Source organism: Terrapene carolina, unplaced genomic scaffold (assembly GCF_002925995.2).
Source record: "Terrapene carolina triunguis isolate 2854851 unplaced genomic scaffold, T_m_triunguis-2.0 Scaffold210, whole genome shotgun sequence".
Taxonomy (NCBI): Eukaryota; Metazoa; Chordata; order Testudines; family Emydidae; genus Terrapene; species Terrapene triunguis.
This window is the reverse complement of record NW_020664561.1, coordinates 50,075,855-50,094,829: the sequence shown is the minus strand read 5'-3', so window position 1 is coordinate 50,094,829 and position 18,975 is coordinate 50,075,855. Positions and strand designations below refer to the sequence as shown.

General features: G+C 38.5%; 1 protein-coding gene across 1 annotated transcript in view; it reads left to right on the top strand.

Moving 5' to 3' along the window:
- The window catches only part of LOC113407196 (SH3-containing GRB2-like protein 3-interacting protein 1), a 166,264-nt gene extending 156,623 nt beyond the window's left edge, over positions 1-9,641 (top strand). The window contains exons 22-27 of the mRNA XM_029912328.1: positions 4,016-4,171; positions 5,458-5,590; positions 5,908-6,110; positions 6,908-6,972; positions 7,703-7,867; positions 9,619-9,641. Coding sequence (XP_029768188.1) covers positions 4,016-4,171; positions 5,458-5,590; positions 5,908-6,110; positions 6,908-6,972; positions 7,703-7,867; positions 9,619-9,641 — 745 coding nt within the window. The remainder of the gene's footprint in view (positions 1-4,015; positions 4,172-5,457; positions 5,591-5,907; positions 6,111-6,907; positions 6,973-7,702; positions 7,868-9,618) is intronic.
- The last annotated feature ends 9,334 nt before the right edge of the window (positions 9,642-18,975 follow it).

Genomic DNA, 18,975 nt, shown 5'->3' with positions numbered 1-18,975 from the left:
GCTGGGAAACTGCAGGCACAACTCATGGCACACAACCTTATTAGCCACTCTGTGTCCAGCCAAGCTTCTGCTGGAATCAGGCTGGTAAGGCATTGTTTATAGCCAGTCTCCCTCATCACAGCAAAGTGTTGCATGGCTAGACAGAAGGATGAAAAAGACAGGGGAATAAGGATGAGCTAGAAATGTATATGGTCATAGAGACAGTGACGTAATTTGGTTCCCTCATCTCATCTGATACTGCCCGAACATCTTTCCGGATCAAGGAAATGACTTACCAATTTTGGTACTTCAGGTCCTGTCATGCTGGGCAGTGTGATGGTGCTAATGTTCCAGCACCCTGCCATTCTCAGAGCTCACTGCCATGTTCATGTGTGTACGCAGGGCAGGCTCTACTGTTTTTGCCGCCCCAAGCAGCACGCCGAATTGCCGCCGTGGACGGCGGGGGCACTCCGTGTGCCGTTAGGGCGGCACACACGTTTGTGAGGCGGCGGCAATTCAGCGGCGGCTTCTGTCTTCAGCTGGAAGACAGAAACCACTGATTTTCCCCTGCGGGCAGCTGAACATAGAAGCTGCCGCCGAATTGCTGCCGCCGCAGAAACACGCGTGCCGCCCTAACGGCACATGGACTGCCCCCGCCGTCCGCGGCGGCAATTCGGCGCACTGCTATGGCGGCAAAAACACATGGAATGCCCCCCCTTGCAGATTGTGGCCCCAAGCACCTGCTTGGAATGCTGGTGCCTGGAGCCGGCCTTGTGTGTACGTTGCCAAATGTTCCTCAAAAAATAAACGTGCAAAAAGGGCAGAATTGCTACCCTACCACATTGAACTACCCAATCAAAACAGGCTTCTGATGGTCCCTGAATGGATGGTTCCTCTCATTTTAAGAAGGTTCTGGTCTGTTATGACTATTTTGTAGCCTCACCAGAAGCCTTGAAAACCCCGACCAACAATTCTTTTAGCTCTAACAAGCTTAGTTTAACACTTCTCTGTCTGTTTTGTGATAGTCTAATAACAATTCTAAATAATACGGTTGCAAGTAAAAATTACCTTTCTGCCACCTTTCACCCACATTGAGCAATTTAAAAATTCAACCTGGAACAGGGTTTAACACAACAGGTATAACTGAGTAGTTTTAAATTCATTATTTAATTGTTTTATCAATATAATTTAATGTACTTATATACTATGCACATTAAATATGCAATACTGGTTATAAAAGATCTTACAAATATGAGTGAAATAATATTCTCTTAAGGGCTATTCATAGGTTAGAGATGCACAGATCGTTAAATCCTCTTACTAGGTTTGATTTTCCGATGGTAAGAAGATTACCAGTTTTCTCATGCCCACAAGTAACTAGAGAAAAGTTCTGCTTCTGTGCTTATCTGTTTTATGGCCTGAAAAATACTTTTAATTAATATCTATTTGTCTTCATCAAGGAACTAATTTTAAATGTCGTTACAGAGAGGGACCAGAAACTGAGTCTGTAGGGTTTATTGGGGGAGTAATATACATGTAATCTGCAATTCTTCTCTCCCTCCCTACTTTCTGGATATTGCATTCTGAAAATCTGACCTGATGCTAGCTAGTGTGGCTATACTAACCTATTATCCCTCCTACACCAGTACACTGGGCCAAATTCTGTTCTCATTTCCAATGGCATAAATCCAGCATAACAACTCAACTTTCCATGAAAGCGATTTTTTGTTCTTCAAAGCCCTGCAGGCAATCAGAAACCAAGATTTACTTTGTCTATACTTCCTGCAACCATAGAGAACTACAAAGAAATGGATGGATTCAAAGCCTGTCTTTATACTTGGTGATTATGGTTGATTTTCTCAGGATGGTGGGTGGGTGTCTGAGAGAAAGGTGATGTATATAGGGGTTTTTTTTAGCTTTGGTCTGTATTTTCTGATTTTTGTGTTTCAGTTTGAACCTTATTTGCCCTTAACAGCTTTAAGTGCTTTCAATGAAGTTTTTGTATGTTTGAGATTTATGAATTAAGAGTGCTGTATAGGAGCGGAGTATTATTCTGAAGCTTTGCAAAGGAAGGTATTGGGTATCATTATTCCCATTTTACAGATGGGGAAGTGGAGGCACAAAGAGGTGAAGTGACTTGCCCAGGTTTTCTGATTTCCAGTCCTGTGGACTTGTTGCCTCCCTCAGCATGTAGTTGATAGACACAAACTAATACCACTAGAATACCATTTCACCCATCAGTCCTTCCTTTGATACAGCAGACATGGTACTGTACTAAAGGACATCTCCTTGCCAGAATATCCTTATATGCTCTTTACCACTCACTGGAGAGACGGGGTTGTCCTATCCATGTTAGTGAGCAATGCCCTCAACAATTTCCCTGCAAACATTAAATATATATGTATGTATCTCCTTCAGTGAGCTAGATTCTCAGCCCTGAGTTCAGAGTCAGGGCAGCTGAGAATGAGTGGCAAGATTCTGGGCCAAATGGGGGTTGAAACAGCCTGTGGCATAACTTAGAACAGCCTATGGGTGCCACATAGACCATAGCCAGAAACCATGTACTCCCCTTGCTGCCCCCTCCTCCCCACCCCCAGCTTCATGACTGCTTTGCACTGGTAAGATCTGAGTGTTTTCAGATGACAATACTTTAATTTGAAGCAAGAAAAGTCACATTCATGTTCCATTTATATATTTTCCCTGCTATAACTCTCTCTTAAACTTAGATTTACAGCACAGCCACATTCTGTATTTTCAGCAAAGAAAGATATACTCCAGTTCATTGGCACTAAACTTTTTATTGCATGCTATCTGTGTAAGAAGGCTGGAGATATAATATGATCTCTAAAAGATACAGGAATATAAATTCAGAGACTATATTTTGAAGTGATAGGTCCTGTAAGAAAGTTGCTGTCAACACATGGATACCGAGCACAGTGTGGTCCGCTTCTTTGTGTTAATGTACATGGATCAGCAACAAGCAAAGAACTAATAGTGTGATCATTGAATTAGTTCGAGGCCTATAAACAACCAGTCAGCAAGGAAATAAAAATGGCAAACATCAATGTGGAGGTTTCCCAGTTAGTCTATATATTGTATCCAGAGTGCAGTTCATCCACCACCTCCTATTTATGGAATCACTGTTCCATGAATACTGGAATCCTGAAACCACCTGCTTCATTATTAAAGATGCTGGTCTCAGCACAAACATTGTCAGCCTTAGCACTAATTCCAGCAGTACTGTGGGCTTACCATGTATGTATAAACCTGGCATCAGAAAGCACTGAGTGGAGTGGGTAAAACTCAGACAAGGTGGGGCATGTTAGTTTCCTTTGGTAAGTTTCATTGATTTTTGCAATCTGACTCCCAGAAACAACGCTTTCTAGTGTCTTCTGTATTCCTCTCTCAAAATAACTATCCCTGCATTTTGGACATTCACTGCATCTGTATTGGACTCATTCCTTTTCCTTGCCGATCCACTGGGGGAATGGGCTGAGCTGGAGCTGCTGCTAGTGAGGGTGCTGATGGCTGCCCCCCACCCCTTGTACAAGCAGAGACACTGAGATACAGCACAGGCACTGAAAGTGGGCTGCTTCTGCAGCCACAAGACAGCAGGAAATATGGCTGGATCAGGACCTGCAATGAAATTACAGCTCAGTTCCAGTTGCCTGGGTCAGAGAGCAGAAAGTTTGGGCTGTCCCAGGCAAAACTGGGCTGCTGGCAACTGTTCGATTTAAGATGGTTGGTTTTGTTTTTCTGTTATGAAGAGAAAAGCAGATTGTTTCTAAAAGCAAGTCCAGAGGCATTCACAGAAAGATCACATTTTCTATTGGTTGCCCAAATACCAGAATTTTTCTCTATTCAGACTAATGCTGTTTTAGGAAGATGATGATTTTCTTTCCAGTATAATAGGGAAGGAATGAAATGTCACCATCTCCATCATGCCTAGCTTGATCCAGATTATTCACTTCCCGGGCTATATTTTAAGCTGCTTTCTTTCTTCTCTCCCTTTGTTTCCTTTTATTTGATTTTGAAGATGTATAGTGAAGATAACTGGAGAAATGGTGCTGTCGTTTCCTGCAGGAATTACCAGACATTTTGCCAATAATCCAGCCCCATCTGTTCTAACCTTCCGCGTGATAAATTACAACAGGTTAGAACACGTCCTGCCAAATCCCCAACTTCTCTGCTGGTAAATATAATTTTACAAAAACTTTGTAGAAACTTACAAGAAATGTTACTCTGTAGCTGTGTTAGAAGACACATTTCAAGGGGATAAAATACTGTGATCCTATGGAGGTTTAAACTTTGACCTGCAGAATTGTTCATAAAACCACCTCTCTTAATATTATTGAGAATAAGGCTGAATAGGATACAGTCAATTTTAAAATAATATTTTAGCTTGAATTTTTTAGTTGTTCGAATAATGCCTAAATTCAATGAGTCCTCCATTTCTTGTTCATTTGCTTTGTGCATTTGACAACACTTAGTTTATAGTCAATGTATCCTGGATAGTATGGATCAGATCCTCAGATTTTGGCAACCTGCGCTCTATGCAGGACCCAGCCACCTCTTTGCTTCCTTAATTCTGGGGCTGGCTACCAACCAAACTACCCCTCTCCATCCCCGTCCCCGTGCTTCATTTAGAAAAGCCTCTACACAATATTGTTGATGTTAAACCAATTTAGTGCTATTGGTTGGAGGCTGCATATGGAAGAAGCATTGTGATACTTTATTAGGCTTTCACCACTGGTTATGGGTTCAAAACTTTAAAGTAAATTCAGGGGCCAATTATTAAAAGCACCTAGATTCCTAACTTCCATGGAAATCAAAGGGGGATTACGAACCTAGGTGCTTCGGAAAATCCCCCTAGGTGCCGTTCTGCATCGTTAAGCACCTAAGTCACTTTTGAAAATGCAACATAGTTTCCTAAATCACTTAAGTACTTTTGAAAATGTTACCCTGGCAATGCTACAGTTCTCTTAGGCACTAAATTCACTTTGGATATGTGCCCACTTTGAACTGGGGGTGCAATTCCCAGCTCGAGGAGACATATTCCCACTAACTCTCATCCAAGCTAGTGCGCTAAAAATAGAATGTAGCCTTGGCAGTGCAAGTTGCAGGACAGGCTAGCCACCCCAAAGACATACCCGTCTGACAGCTAAGTAGAAAATTTTAAGAGTTTTCTCTCACTATGTCCAGCTCTAGCCAGTGCTTATTAGGCCCTCATTCTCGAGAAATTAACTTACAAAGTTATATATACATAATACAGCTGTGGAGATGTTTACCGTTGAGGCCAAGGTAGAGTTCTCATGAAGCATTTCAAAAAACGGAAGGGCATTGTTTTGTAAGTGTAGAATTAAATCCTGTTATACAACATGCCCAAGATTATGTCCTCTGATCATTTTGAGAAGAACTTCCTTTTACAGATTCTGTTTATGAAAATAGCTCATCCTTTACCTTTTTATAAACCCATAGTGACAGTACACAAACTGATGCCAACACAAAGGAATTCTGGGTAAACATGCCAAATCTGATGACTCATCTAAAAAAAGTGTCTGAACAGAAACCACAAGCAACGTATTACAACGTGGATATGCTCAAATACCAGGTAAGCTCTTCTGCAAAGTAAAATGTTGTCAAAAATGTAATTAACATTGTAGCATTAATAGAACCTGTCTCTAGTACAGAAAGGCAAGTTGCCTGAAATAGTCTGCTCTTTAGTCCAGGAATTACAAGAAGTTTTGCAGAGGTGTTGCCTTCTCAATACCACTGGACTGGGTGTGACTTGAGTTCCTTACAAAAACTTACTGGGGAAGTGCGGGGAGTTCTCTGCTCTAAAATCAACAACGATTTTATATCCATAGATGCCGATTTCTCCCTCTGTCCCTGAGGAAACTAAATACTGTTTTTCTGTCATTTTCTAAGGTATCTGCCCAGGGTATTCAGTCTACTCCATTAAACCTTGCAGTGAGCTGGCGGTGTGAATCTACAAGCACTGATCTTCGCATTGACTACAAATATAATACAGAGGCAATGACTACAGCAGTAGCTCTAAACAATGTCCAGTTCCTAGTTCCCATAGATGGAGGAGTAACTAAACTTCAAGCTGTGCTTCCACCTGCTGTTTGGTATGAAAGTCTAGTTCAACAAAACCATTCCCTGTTGTTTGCCAACCCTGTCACTTTCGTGATTATAACAGTACTTCATCCCCAATAGGTATAGAGACATGCTGATATTTATAAGGCTCTAGCTGAGGCATGCAGGATCACAATGGGGATGCTAGACATTAGAATCTACATTTTGTAGCAAAGGAAGACATGAAATGCTACTCTGATTTTTTTTCTGTCATTTTCACAAATGAATGATCTGATCTTAACCAGCATGCATTAAGGTGAAAGTCCCTTCAATAATCTTAATATTAATGATACTTAGCACTTAGAGTGCTTTTCATCATAGAACTCAAAGCACTTTACAATCATGGGTAGGCATTATTGTCCATATCCTGCAGATAGGGGAACTGCTGCATCTAATTTGTGATTTGCTCAGGGTCACAGAGTAAGTCATTGGCAGAGTTGGGGCTAGAACTCAGGACTTCAAATTTTTCAGGTCTGGTGCCTATCCACTTCACCACACTGCCTTCTATTAGTTTTTTATTAGTATATTTTTTTGCATTTAGTTGAATTAACTCCGCAGCGAACACTGTCCATCTGTGACAGCACAGATAACTGCCAGAATGGCACTTACATTCAAACCTAAAGCAAAACTAACGCAGTACAACCTCATGAGACTCCGAACCAGAAGAAAGCATTTTCAACAAATTTTGCACTGCTCCCACTACCTATTTTAGAATGCAAATGACTTAGACGGGCTCCTTCATTACCTCCATTGTCTCCTACAGTTACACTATTTTCTTCCTTTTTTTTAGGAATGCTGAACAGCAAAGAATATTGTGGAAGATTCCTGATATCTCGCAAAAATCAGAAAATGGAGGTAATAATGCAAGTTTACATTTTAATTGATGTCAGTTAATTGTTTTTAATTAAAGACGTTGACTAGTTTATCTTTGTGCACATCCATCAACAAATCAATTCCTGATGAAACTTGACATTATAGGGTACTGTTCACAGCACAGGAGCAAATTAGCTATGTAAAGTATGAACAAGATCAGTGTAACTGTTTGGTCACACATTTTCCTGCCCATTTTAGGAGTGTAAAGGGAGATGTGTAATGGTTTGGGCTCTAATTTCTTCAAAGAAAAACCAGTTGATTTCTACAATTGAGTGTCTTCAGCCCCATGGAGGTCCTATAAGTTTGAGTAATCCCCATTATTTTCCCCCATAACATTTTCTATTGTCAAGGTATCGCCTTGGGCCAACTGCCCTTCAGCATGTCATATTGCACATACTAGGGATCCAGCACACTTGCATGTACTTTCTATTTGGTGTGACTCCTGCAGTTTATTTGCTATCTAATTTATATCTCTAAAGTCTGAAAAGGTAACAGTGTGCTGAAGTATGATTTGATGAAATGCTCACATTCTTATCAATGTACATTTGCTGCCATTTATATAACTTGGGGAACCAGATTTATTTCCAGGCACTTTTGGACTAAAGAATGTTATTTACTATTCCATTCACTTGGATTCCACGCTAAGAGCCATCCCAGAAGCAGTGTATGTGTTACTCTCTTGTAATGATCTTCTGGAATTCTTAATCCGAAGGTGTGGGTTCTTTGCTGGCAAGATTCCAGCTGTCTGAAGGACCAAGCAAACCTTCGCCATTGGTAGTGCAGTTTACGAGTGAAGGGAGCACTCTCTCCAGCTGTGATATCGAACTTGTTGGAGCAGGATACCGGTTTTCACTCATTAAAAAGAGATTTGCAGCAGGTAAGCATGTCACAAACCCCTTAACTGGGTGGGGGTTGTATCAGTAAGAGTCACAGATGCTGGCCACTTGCCATACATTTATCCCTGCAGTGAGGAAAGAGTTTGCAAGATAAGGTACTAAGAAGAGGGGATAACTCCTGTACATAGGGCTCTGATAAAAGGTGTCTATATAAAATACCTATTATTGTTTTACCAGAAAACTACATTTTGTGCCTTAACCAACAAGAATATGGAAAATTCTTCCAAGAGTTCACACATGCACAAAGTACAGTACAATCTACACTTGGAACCATCCCCAAAAGCGACCCCTTGTCTTAAGAGGCTGCTTTAAAGTTTCATGAAGATTTCTAGAACCATTTTGTTCAGGGTTTAATTACTCACTTCTTCCAAGTGATTGATTTTTGTTGGCCCTTTGGATGACTACTTAAGACTGGTTTTACTGTATCTTCCAAAGGTCTATTTAACTGTACACAAGCTATTAGAAATTAAACGTTGAAGAGACATCACTGCTTTGCCAACTGAGTGAGAGGCAGATATTGTTCTGAAAAATTGCTAATATATCCTGCTAAAATTCTTCCGCTCTTTGAGTTTGGGCTCTGTATTGCTCTTGGTACATATGTTACTGACTCTCAAAGGCATGAAGGACAAGATTGGAAGGGGATGCATGTGTGTGAGCACGTGTGCAGTGGAGTGCTCAGAAATAAAAATTTTGATGGCTTTAGGAGGGGCATGTTCTGTGTCCCCACCACAGCCCTCGGAGCTCTGTGCCCCCATTGATTATTGGGGGCCATGCCCCTGCTTGCCCCCTTCTTGTGCACGCCTCTATGTGCATGTATGTATGTATGTATGTCCATGTCTATCCATCCAGGGAGCAGACTTGACCTTCATGCATGTACATATTAAAAAACAATGATTGAGTAGTTTTCGCTATTGTTACCTACACCTAGTAAAAGTAAACTCTGGCCTAATGTTTTGATTCACTCTCGCAGGCACAAGGGGAGGGTTCATCCCTAAGAGAGGCAAGCAGTGGTATCACCACTGGTCTCCACTGGGTTTTACGCCAGGGACAGCAGTTTTAAGTGCCATCAAGGGCTCTATAGGTGTTTCACTGGCAGAATCTTCACAGGACATGTATTGAATAAGCACAGCTCCCAGCCAGGCTGGCCCAACTCCACTTCTTTCATGTTTGTGAATAATATTGTCTGGGTTCAGGCCCCTTGTTGGAGTCAGGGCCGGCTCTAACTTTTTTGCCTCCCCAGGCAAAAAAGAAGAACGCCACCCTGCCGAAATCCCCGCCCCCCCGAGCACCGCGCCACCGAACCACAAAAAAATTAAATAAAAACCGGAGCGCCACCCCACCCCAAGGTGCCGCCCCAAGCACGTGCTTGGTCGGCTGGTGCCTGGAGCCGGCCCTAGTTGGAGTGGAGGGGGAAGGTAATGTGCCACTGGACCCCTGCTGTCAGTGGACTTCCTGCATCTGGGGTTGCAGGGCCTCGGTTCCTCTAGGACAGGGAGAATGAGCACCTGATTGTGAAATGTGGCATTTGGTAAATGGGTGAGACAGATGCATATTCAAAAAACACCATCAGGGTGTGATTTTGCTGTGATCAGTGTAAAACCAGGACTACGGCACTGTGGAACCAGGGTGAGATCAAGTATCACTGTTTAACTTTGCTATGGATCTAGTTACAAAATAGATGGGGGAAATCATATGCTCAGTAACCTGCTGTTTTAACATATTCTATTTATAGGAAAATACTTGGCTGATAACTAACGGAAGCTTATGCAAGTATATGGAAAATCCATATAACCAAGGACTGCTGTGTGGAACGGGTTTGAATTACGGTTTAAGGGAAATGAACTAAATCCTGCACTTGGGGCACTTCTGTTGGAAGTGTCAGCAACTTTCAGCATTTTTTCCTGAGAAGACACCGTCTTGACCAGTCCTACAGTATTTACTTCTAGATGTAACATTGTTAATGGTTTTAAAATGTAATTATTGTATTTGTAAATTGTACTCATTCCAGTAAGGCTGTATTTTGGCAGTTAGACACTTGAGTTTTAGAATTTTACCATTCATGAAATGGATGTAATTTAAACTGTGGTATACAAATTTAATAGTAGTACTGTTGAATGGCACAATGCTTACAGAGGTAGATTACATTTTGTCAATATATATACGATTTAAATACAATACTGGTAGCTGTTAAAAAGGGGGTGCCTCATGAAAAAAAGAGAGTTAAGTAGAACCTGCAAACTGATTTACTTTTTCTTCAGTCCTTAGTATGTCTTATAATAGTGCTAAATAAAAGGTCTATCTTCAATTGTTTAGCTGGTTTAACTCCAAAAGAATATTTTAATAAATGCTGAGGTTATAACATATTTTCCCCTCTTCCCCCCCAAAAACCCCAATCAACCAAAATACTAAAACCCAATGTCCATACTTCTTAAAATACTTATTTCAAACTTCATAACAAATAATGCAACTTTTCCAAACACTGTCTTCTACTTTTATGGACTCTTGTTTCTTCTCAATATTCTGACACTTCACAAATGTATAGATTATTAAATAAGCAGGCAGTTTAAGACATTCAGTGATGACTCTGAGCCTACAGGAGTCTGTATGTCCACAAATAGTAATTGTATTAAAGAGCACATTTTCAGCAACCGCCTCCATTTTTGCAATGCTGTTTGTTGGGGAATTTTGGAGCACCCTATGTAAGATGCTTCACAGACATGTAAGAAAAGTTCCTTGTCTCAATAATTAAGAGCCTAAGCAAGCAAACAAAACCCCCACAAAGATAACTGGAGAAAGAATGCAATATAACCCTACTATGTAGCCCCGATACAGCACTTTTTATCCATAGATCATAAAGTGCTTTATACAAGTGAAGAAGGATTTAGCTCTGTTTTACACATGGAGAAATTGAGGCACTGAAAACTTAAGTCCTGCCCAAGGTGACAGAGTTGAGTCAATGGCAGAGTCAGAAATAGAACCCAGGTCTCATAACTCACTGTCTTTTATCTTGTCAACTGGACGATTTTGTGTTGTGCAAAGACTGAGTAGTTAAAATGGCTATATTTCAAATATTTTGAACTGAGAGAGCTAACTCCTGTGTCTATAATAGACCAGACCAGTAGAACCAGTAAAAAATTTTAAAGTGCTCCCACTGTATATTTGTCACATGACTTGTCAGGTCTGTGGTTTTATTTATTTTATATATTTATTTATTTATTTGTTTTGGTAATCTAGCATTTTTTTACACTGAGCTGTAATGTGAGCTAAATTAAAATATTATAAAGGGAAACATGAAAATGGGGTTAACAGTTAGTTTGGCAGCTAACTGTCCATTGTCTATTTTGCATGCACAATGTACACATTTGTACATGCAAATCTTATACCCAGTTTTCTCATTTGCATAAGAAAATAGCTGTAATTGGGGAAAATAGTTGTATGCATAAAATTGGAGTCTGTGGCTAACAATTTTGCCCTATATGTTTCTTCTGAGATTGGCATAGTCAATTTCAATTCCACTATACTACTTTGTGCTTGTGGAACTGAGTTTCATGCATGTAAGGAGAGCAGAATGTCAATCAAGATTCTGTGTGGTTCTAAGATGACAAATTTTTCTTTTGGATAGGAAACTATTTATTTTAAAGAAAACTTCATGAAACTGCAGATTTAACAATGTGCAGCCTAATAGGTGAGCCAGTCTTCAGTAGAAAAAGGACGTTATGTTTGTCTTCACAGTTCTCTTGAGTTCTGTCATCGTAGAGTGTGATAGAATATTAATTTCACAAATCTTCATCTGCTGTGATAAACCAGGTGTCTACATCTTGCTCTTATACTTGAAAAGTCACTGAGTGAGGAACATGTTTCATCTTGGATGAACTGCAAAATTAAAGATGGGCCTGAACCAAGCCCTTGATCCAAACACCCCGAGCTCTAGACAAAGTTGGGATCCAAATGCAATTTACATTTTGTGACACAGACCCATTACTGTGTGAAATGCAACTGAAAATTATTTTTGAGGTAAAATTGGCATGTCTTAGCCTACTGCTGGCAAACATAGCGATGTCATTTGTGACATTAATGGCTTGTCAGCTGAAATGGTAGAAAGGTAGTTTCTGTCCTGTTTTAATGTAAGAATTGTGCTGTGTGAAAATGAAATATCTGTTCAAAATTAAACATTAAAGTTGTTCTAATGTTGAGGTACACAGAGAACTACAGGAGTATCCATTAATTATGATGTTGGGTATTATAGAAATATGTGTAATACTGAATAATGCTAATTTTCAGCCTCTAAATTCATTCCCCATATCATTAGTGTCCCAAAAGTTGCCAGCAACAGGCTCAAAAATGTGAATCAAAAATAAAAACATTATTTTCATGTACATGTCCCAGATCATACATATTGATAAGTGCTTATTAGCAGCTGAACTTTTAGTACTTTTTATTTTTAAGTGCACCTTTCTTTTAAAATTTACTGAGAGCAAATAAGGAAACCTGGAAATATTGACACTCTGAGCATAGTCCTAGATTAATAAATTGAGATGTATGTTAAAGATAATCAACTTTTGTTGGTTTGTGCATGTTCACAAAAAATAAAATGTAACAGGGTAGAGATTAAAATACAATTAAGTTATCAAAATTCATACATCCTCCAAACATTTAAAAGTGAACATGACAGTATTCCTAAATAGGATATTTGCCAATCTGGTTTGATTTTTCCCCTGATTGGAAATATGACTGTATTGACTATACAACCAACATCTATTTGAAATAGGAACTGAATATAGGGCAATTAATTTAAAAATAAAAACCTACAAGAAAAGAGAAGTTCTTCGAATCAGTTTATGAAATACACAATACATAATTTGCAAAACCAAGCTTCAAAAATTGTAATCCAAACAAAAATGTTTTTTCAAATGTAAATATTACTGGTACACATGTAACTCACTTTATATTTTATGTTAAGGAGATTTAGAACTTGATAATGATGAATACAAATTATGGCAGCTTTTTAAAATGTTGCAAAAAAGAACTTGTTCTATTTATACTGTAAAATGCCCACTAAAACTAATGTAACTTTTGACAAGAGTACAGTGTGCGTACTGTAGTATGACACACACACATCTTCAGGAACTGTACTTAAACTGCATAGCCTCCCTGATGTGAACTGAATATGAATAGACCAGAGTCTAGGTACCTGTATAAATATACACCTCTACTACATCAAAAGTACCCCAAAAAAAGTAGTAAATACTAACTCTTTGTGGAAAGAGGTTATCCATATATTGTAAACTCAGTTCAGTTCAGGAAAACTCTCATAGCAGATGAATCTCCTACACTGACTAAGCTGTGGTGAGGCTAACAGGACATTTTCACAAAGAAGAACAAGTATGTGCAGTAACCATAACTTTGTTTGAAGAACTGAAAGACTGATTTAACCAAATCTATAATTACATCCATCACTACAATTTTCATTATTAAAAAAGATCATGTAACTAGGGAAGTTCTGTTGAAAAGACGAGTCTTATACATTGGAGTGTTGTTCTGCCCTAGCTTATGTTCAGCATATCTCAGATTTTCTGCTCTTTGAATGAGTGTCTTTAGCATTGTGCCAGGCTGTCCAAAATTATATTATTTAGCACTTGTATAGTCCTGTCCTTCAAAACCCTTTACCAGCATCATGTGTCTGATTTCCAGCCTTTGAGTAAGTGTGCATTTGCACCCTTGTGCATACATGGCTAGATGCTGTAGGTGAGCTTTCAACCAAATGTGTATGCATGCAATTTGGATGCATATGCTCAGATGTGAGCAAGCAAAGTATGGAGACAGCAAACCGAGCCTTTAATCACAATTCTCACCATGTGTGGTTAGTAGAAATGCATAGAAATTCTGGGCTAGATGGATAAGTTTCAAGTCTTCTTTCCTTGAATAAAAATTAAACAATTCTGTCTTAAGAAAACAAGGGCACATAAATTTAAAGGCTCCAGAGTTTTATACATTAGGTCTGTGTTCTGCATCTCTAGTTTATAGCATCAGACTCTCCAGCCCATTACTCTGCTTTGAGGGGCTCCAGTGGAACAAAGCAGATTTAAACCTGGCTTAACTGTATACTTGAATTCACCAATGCTCCAAGGCTGCCACAGTGGTACCTAAACCACTCACCTTCCTACCCCACAGTGAAGGAGGCACATAGGCTCAGGATCATCTTGGCTGATCACTAGCTGCTAGAACAGACCCTGTGGGCTGTTGGCAACTGATGTAAAATAGAGCAGCCTAAAGTCTGGGGATTGGGTCAAAGCTCCAGAATCAAAGACCCCCAGAGATGGCTTAACATCATATTGGCATACCCATCCCAACCCCTGACTTGCATCAAGCACAGCATGCCTGGTTGGAAGGATCTGGGCTAGAGTATCAGAGATCACCAGGTTTCCCCCTGTACTGGCAGTGTAATTGCCAAATGGAGAAATTGTTCAAGAACAGTTTGTCAAATATGTTAAGGACAAACAGGCTTTTCTTCAGTATCACTTACTTGTCTTCTCTTTCCATCCAAACAAATCAAACCCTTTAGGTTCTTTTGTGAGAAAACTCCATTAATATATGCCACCTTCTGTGCCCTGTTAGCGTCTCCTCACAGTGATAGTAAGAGACTAGCTTCTAGGTTCAGGTCTTTGTTTGCTATTGCAGTCGAGGCAACTGGCAGACTTTATTACTCTTCCAGCAGTGGTCCTGTTCAGGGTGGAAGAATTTAAATGTGTCAATCATATCTTGATATTTGATGCTTAAGAGCACTTGACCTTCTCCCACGACTTGAGTGTGAGCTGACACTAACAGAAAAGGATGTATGGGCAGCAATTTGGGGGATATTAGATGCCAATATTGAGCATGAGGGGAGTATAATAGTCCTACCACTTGATTCTCATGTTACATTAGCAGCTAGTGGAAGCTTCCTCTTCATGGCAAGAAAGTATACAGTAAGATATGACATTACCGTGTAAAGTAAAAAGAATTCAAAAACACCAAACTCCATCTCAGAAGCTGGTGTATAGTTAAGGTGTTCTTTACATATGTATACCTCTGTACCATTCAGGAAATACATTCTTTTTGCTACATACAAGATCCCTGGAAGAACATGTGTGAACATAAGATTTGTTTTAAAGTAGCGTGATTTAGTTTTCAATAACTAAATAGCATCCACATTTACATAAATTTATTAAAATATGCTCAAGTATAATATTTTTCTCTAAAGGTGGGCTGAAGCTGCAAACCTTGACTCTGATTTCAAGTATCCCAGAGTTATTAACCGGGAGTAAAGCTCTTTTAAGTTCAGCAGCACTCGTATCCAGGGTTTGGTTTAGCCCATTGTGAAGATAGCGATCATTAGCAAAATTCAGATCTGGATCCAGGTTTGGATTTGGGCCCATCTCTTTGCCTGGTTAAGTAAAATAGTTCGCAGAAGTAGACTGTCTTCTTAAAAGGATGTACTCAGCTAGTTGTCGCTGTATGCTTTTTCTTCCATTGTTTCTGATGCCCTCAAAGGCCCGAGCCTGCAAAATCTCAATGCAGGCAGGCAAGACTCCTATTGAATTGAACTGGAGTTTTTACCTCCATGATGATTGCAGACTTGGGTCTTTTAGATGTTAAGAATATTCATTCTTTTCTTTTTCAGTTTGGTAACCATTGTATGTGAATGTGTCACTTCAAGAGTTCTAGTTTCCCTTATATGGTACATAACAGTATCAGAAATGGAGATTTTGCTAGCTAGGGGTTTTTTTTGGTGGTCTCACCTCAAAATGAAGTTTCCATTCAATTCATAATGACAGAGTTGAGTGGTTTTATTTTTTGAATAGAACTGTGTAGCATTCATCACCAGAGTATATGTCTAAGGAAAGCCATTTATTCGGCCTAAACAGGTTGACTGTGGACACACATACTATATCAATTTTCAGCTAGCCTATATTCCTCCTTATGTAAGACTTCTTTAGGCCACCTTTATGTTTCTCTTAATAGCTATGTAAAATCATTGAATATTATAAGTACCCGACTTGGTTTTTGATTATTTTTCTTCTCAAATATCACTTCCTTTCTGTGAGGCTTTTTGTTTTAAAGCTACTTGCCACAAAGCTCCTATTTCTGCTCAGATCCATTAAGGTCCCTTTGTATAACCTATGCAATTTAAATGGCACACAAAATATTTGTCCCAGAAGCATAGCCTTATAGACAGGGAGTTATGTTCAACCAACCAGAAAGTTATTTCAGCCTGCTAGAGACAGGACTGGAAGAGAGTAACATTGCAAAAAAAATTCAGAATTTATTTCCCTTTGCCATCTGCTGGTAGGATGATGCAATATTTGCAGTCTGGGCTGGAGAAACTGTCATTAAAAATGTATAACTGAAATTATGTACATCTGCACTTTTGACAATGAAGGTCCAGCTTTTGCTTTGTTTTAATGTTATCAAAGATAAGTATTAGATATTTATTTTGAACTTCTAGTGTTCAGTTTTAAAAAGTGGTATCACTCATTTGCACTTGCAGTTTTGTACTCATAAATGTGAGCAGAATTAATTGTAGGTGCACATCATGGCATTTAGGTATCTACATACCCACAAAAATCAAGTTGTTGAGCATTTAAATAATATAATTTGGGTTCACAATTTATTGCACCTGCTGTCCTCTAGATAAGCAAAATGGAAGGCTGGCCTGAGACCCTTAAAAGGTTTTGGCCTTAAAGTGAAAAATATATTTTTGGTTTTTTACAACACAATTCTGGACTAACAAACACCTATTAATGATGGCATTTTGTTGAATTGAAATGCTAATGTTAAAGAGCTGCACACAAGAAGACACCGGTGAATGACCCTGTGCAAATGTTTTAATGGTTCTTTATAAGATCTTTTCAGCATAATATGAACAATCACTGTTTAATGTTTTGAATCAAAGACATTTTTAAATGGCTGGATCATAATAAACAGTAATTGTTAGACAGCCTGAGAGGAACAATGTGAAACATCTTTTACTGAATGTTTACAATGCAACATAAAAAGGTAATGATGGTTTTCCTCCGATCTTTCATGCCATTCTTGTTCCTCAGTTTTCTAGCTGTACAGTAACTTGACATTAAGTTGAATACAGTTCCTGTCTGTATGCACTTCACTGAAAGGTACTCAGAATTCTGAATTTACAGAAGAACTCTAAATAGCTTGACACTTTCCTAAATACAGTACAAAATATTGTCACACTTAAACTTCTGACATCTATTTTGGCATAGACTTCACAGAACCAGTTTGATATATGGAATATAGATTTATTTCCCCAACTCTTATTAATGGGTAATCTTATGTAAAAACAATCTTTGTTTAAAAATCTTCATTTTAAATCTTACCGTGACCAAAATATATATTATTACACAAAATGCTATTTTCCTGAAAGGAAATTACTCTCTCAAAAGACTGCATTCCAAAACCAGAGTTTTTGTTTCCTTGCAAGTTTACTAGGAAGGGAATTCTTGTGGAGTTGGACATCTTTTATGCTAGTCAGTATTTTAGTTATTGCACCATTAAACATGGCTAGAAATGAGCAATAGAAATGTAAGGCAATGGTCTCTCACTGTGCGATTTTCCCCTTTATCTTTAAGAGTGGGAGTACAAATGTTGCTGCTTGGTCAATTTTTCTTGACAATTTCAAGTGTTCATTTGGTGATGTTATTCAAAGGTTTACACATAAGCAGGACTTCACTACAGGCCAAGCAGTATGTGAAAAGTCAGTCCAGAATCAGCATTTTTAATGAGAGGGTCTAGAAGAATATTATTGATCCTCTGTTTGAAATTAACTTACTTGTTTCTTACAAGTTGCTTGGCAAATCTTTGTGAAAATGAGGTATTGCAGTTTAATTCTTAAGCCAAATGTGCACTGTTTAAAACCACATCTTTCTCCCCCACTGTATACCTAAGACAATAAAAATCTTATAGGCATCTTATAGGAAGTCCAAGATTTTCCAAAGATAATGATATCAACCAATTACTTCAGGTCAGAGAAATTCTGTGAAAATGTACATTGTCATTGGGTGGATTGAGTCAAATTAAGATATTACAGTGTAAAGCCCTAACCCTCAAACATTTATGTATGTGTCTTCAGTGGAACTTCGCACATGCTTAACTTTCAGCATGAGTGCAAGTATTTACAGGATTGGGCCCTATTTACTAACTCTTATGTTAGTAATGCTCCAAACACCCACACTAAGTCCCAGAAGTGAATTGGATTTCCAAGTGTACTACCCTATCTATTGTTTTATAAAATACCTTGTGTATAAAATGTTTAAATATGTGGATTAAGTTTCACAAGTATATTTTTAAGATTTAAGTTAAAAAGTTAGTCTGGCCTTTTTAGCCTACACATGCAATTAAATATACTGTATCTTTAGTCTATGATGCCCTAGTTACTGCTTAGTCTGTGATGAAAACTTTGCTGCTTACCTAATGTTCTCAGAGAAAAACTGTAAAAGATACAAAGATTTGTTGCACTTGACATACTGCAGCAAAGCTTTGTATTTGATCACTGGTAATATGAATGTGTTGTATTGACTTGTTGAGGATAATCATGAAACAACATATTTTAAATGTTACTTGCCTTATAGATTAGGATACAAATATGTGGATATCATTTTTGTAAATAATGTTTTTTATAAATGTCTTTCCTTCATATTTCCCAATGACCCATTTCACAAAATCCTGAATATGCAATTATTTACCATATAAACTATTACAACAAATAAGGTCCCAATTTCAGAACAAAGTTTATTAATTCTATACATAAGAACAAAATTAAGTACCTGATTAAGTTGTAATTTAAATGTGATTTTTTTCCTTGAAAATAAATGAAAAACATTAAAATACTCTATTTTTTTGTTTTGATCAGTTTCCAAATGTAGTATTTGCAATGTTATTACCACAAGTTTAAACATATGACAATGAATCAGAATTTTCTGCTGTTATCCTTGGCACCATAAATGATGAGTAATGCTTTCCCCTGTCAAAACATTTATATGGTTTTATTTTAGTCACTTTTGCTAATTTAGTGCTGAAGAAAGGTAAGGGTCCC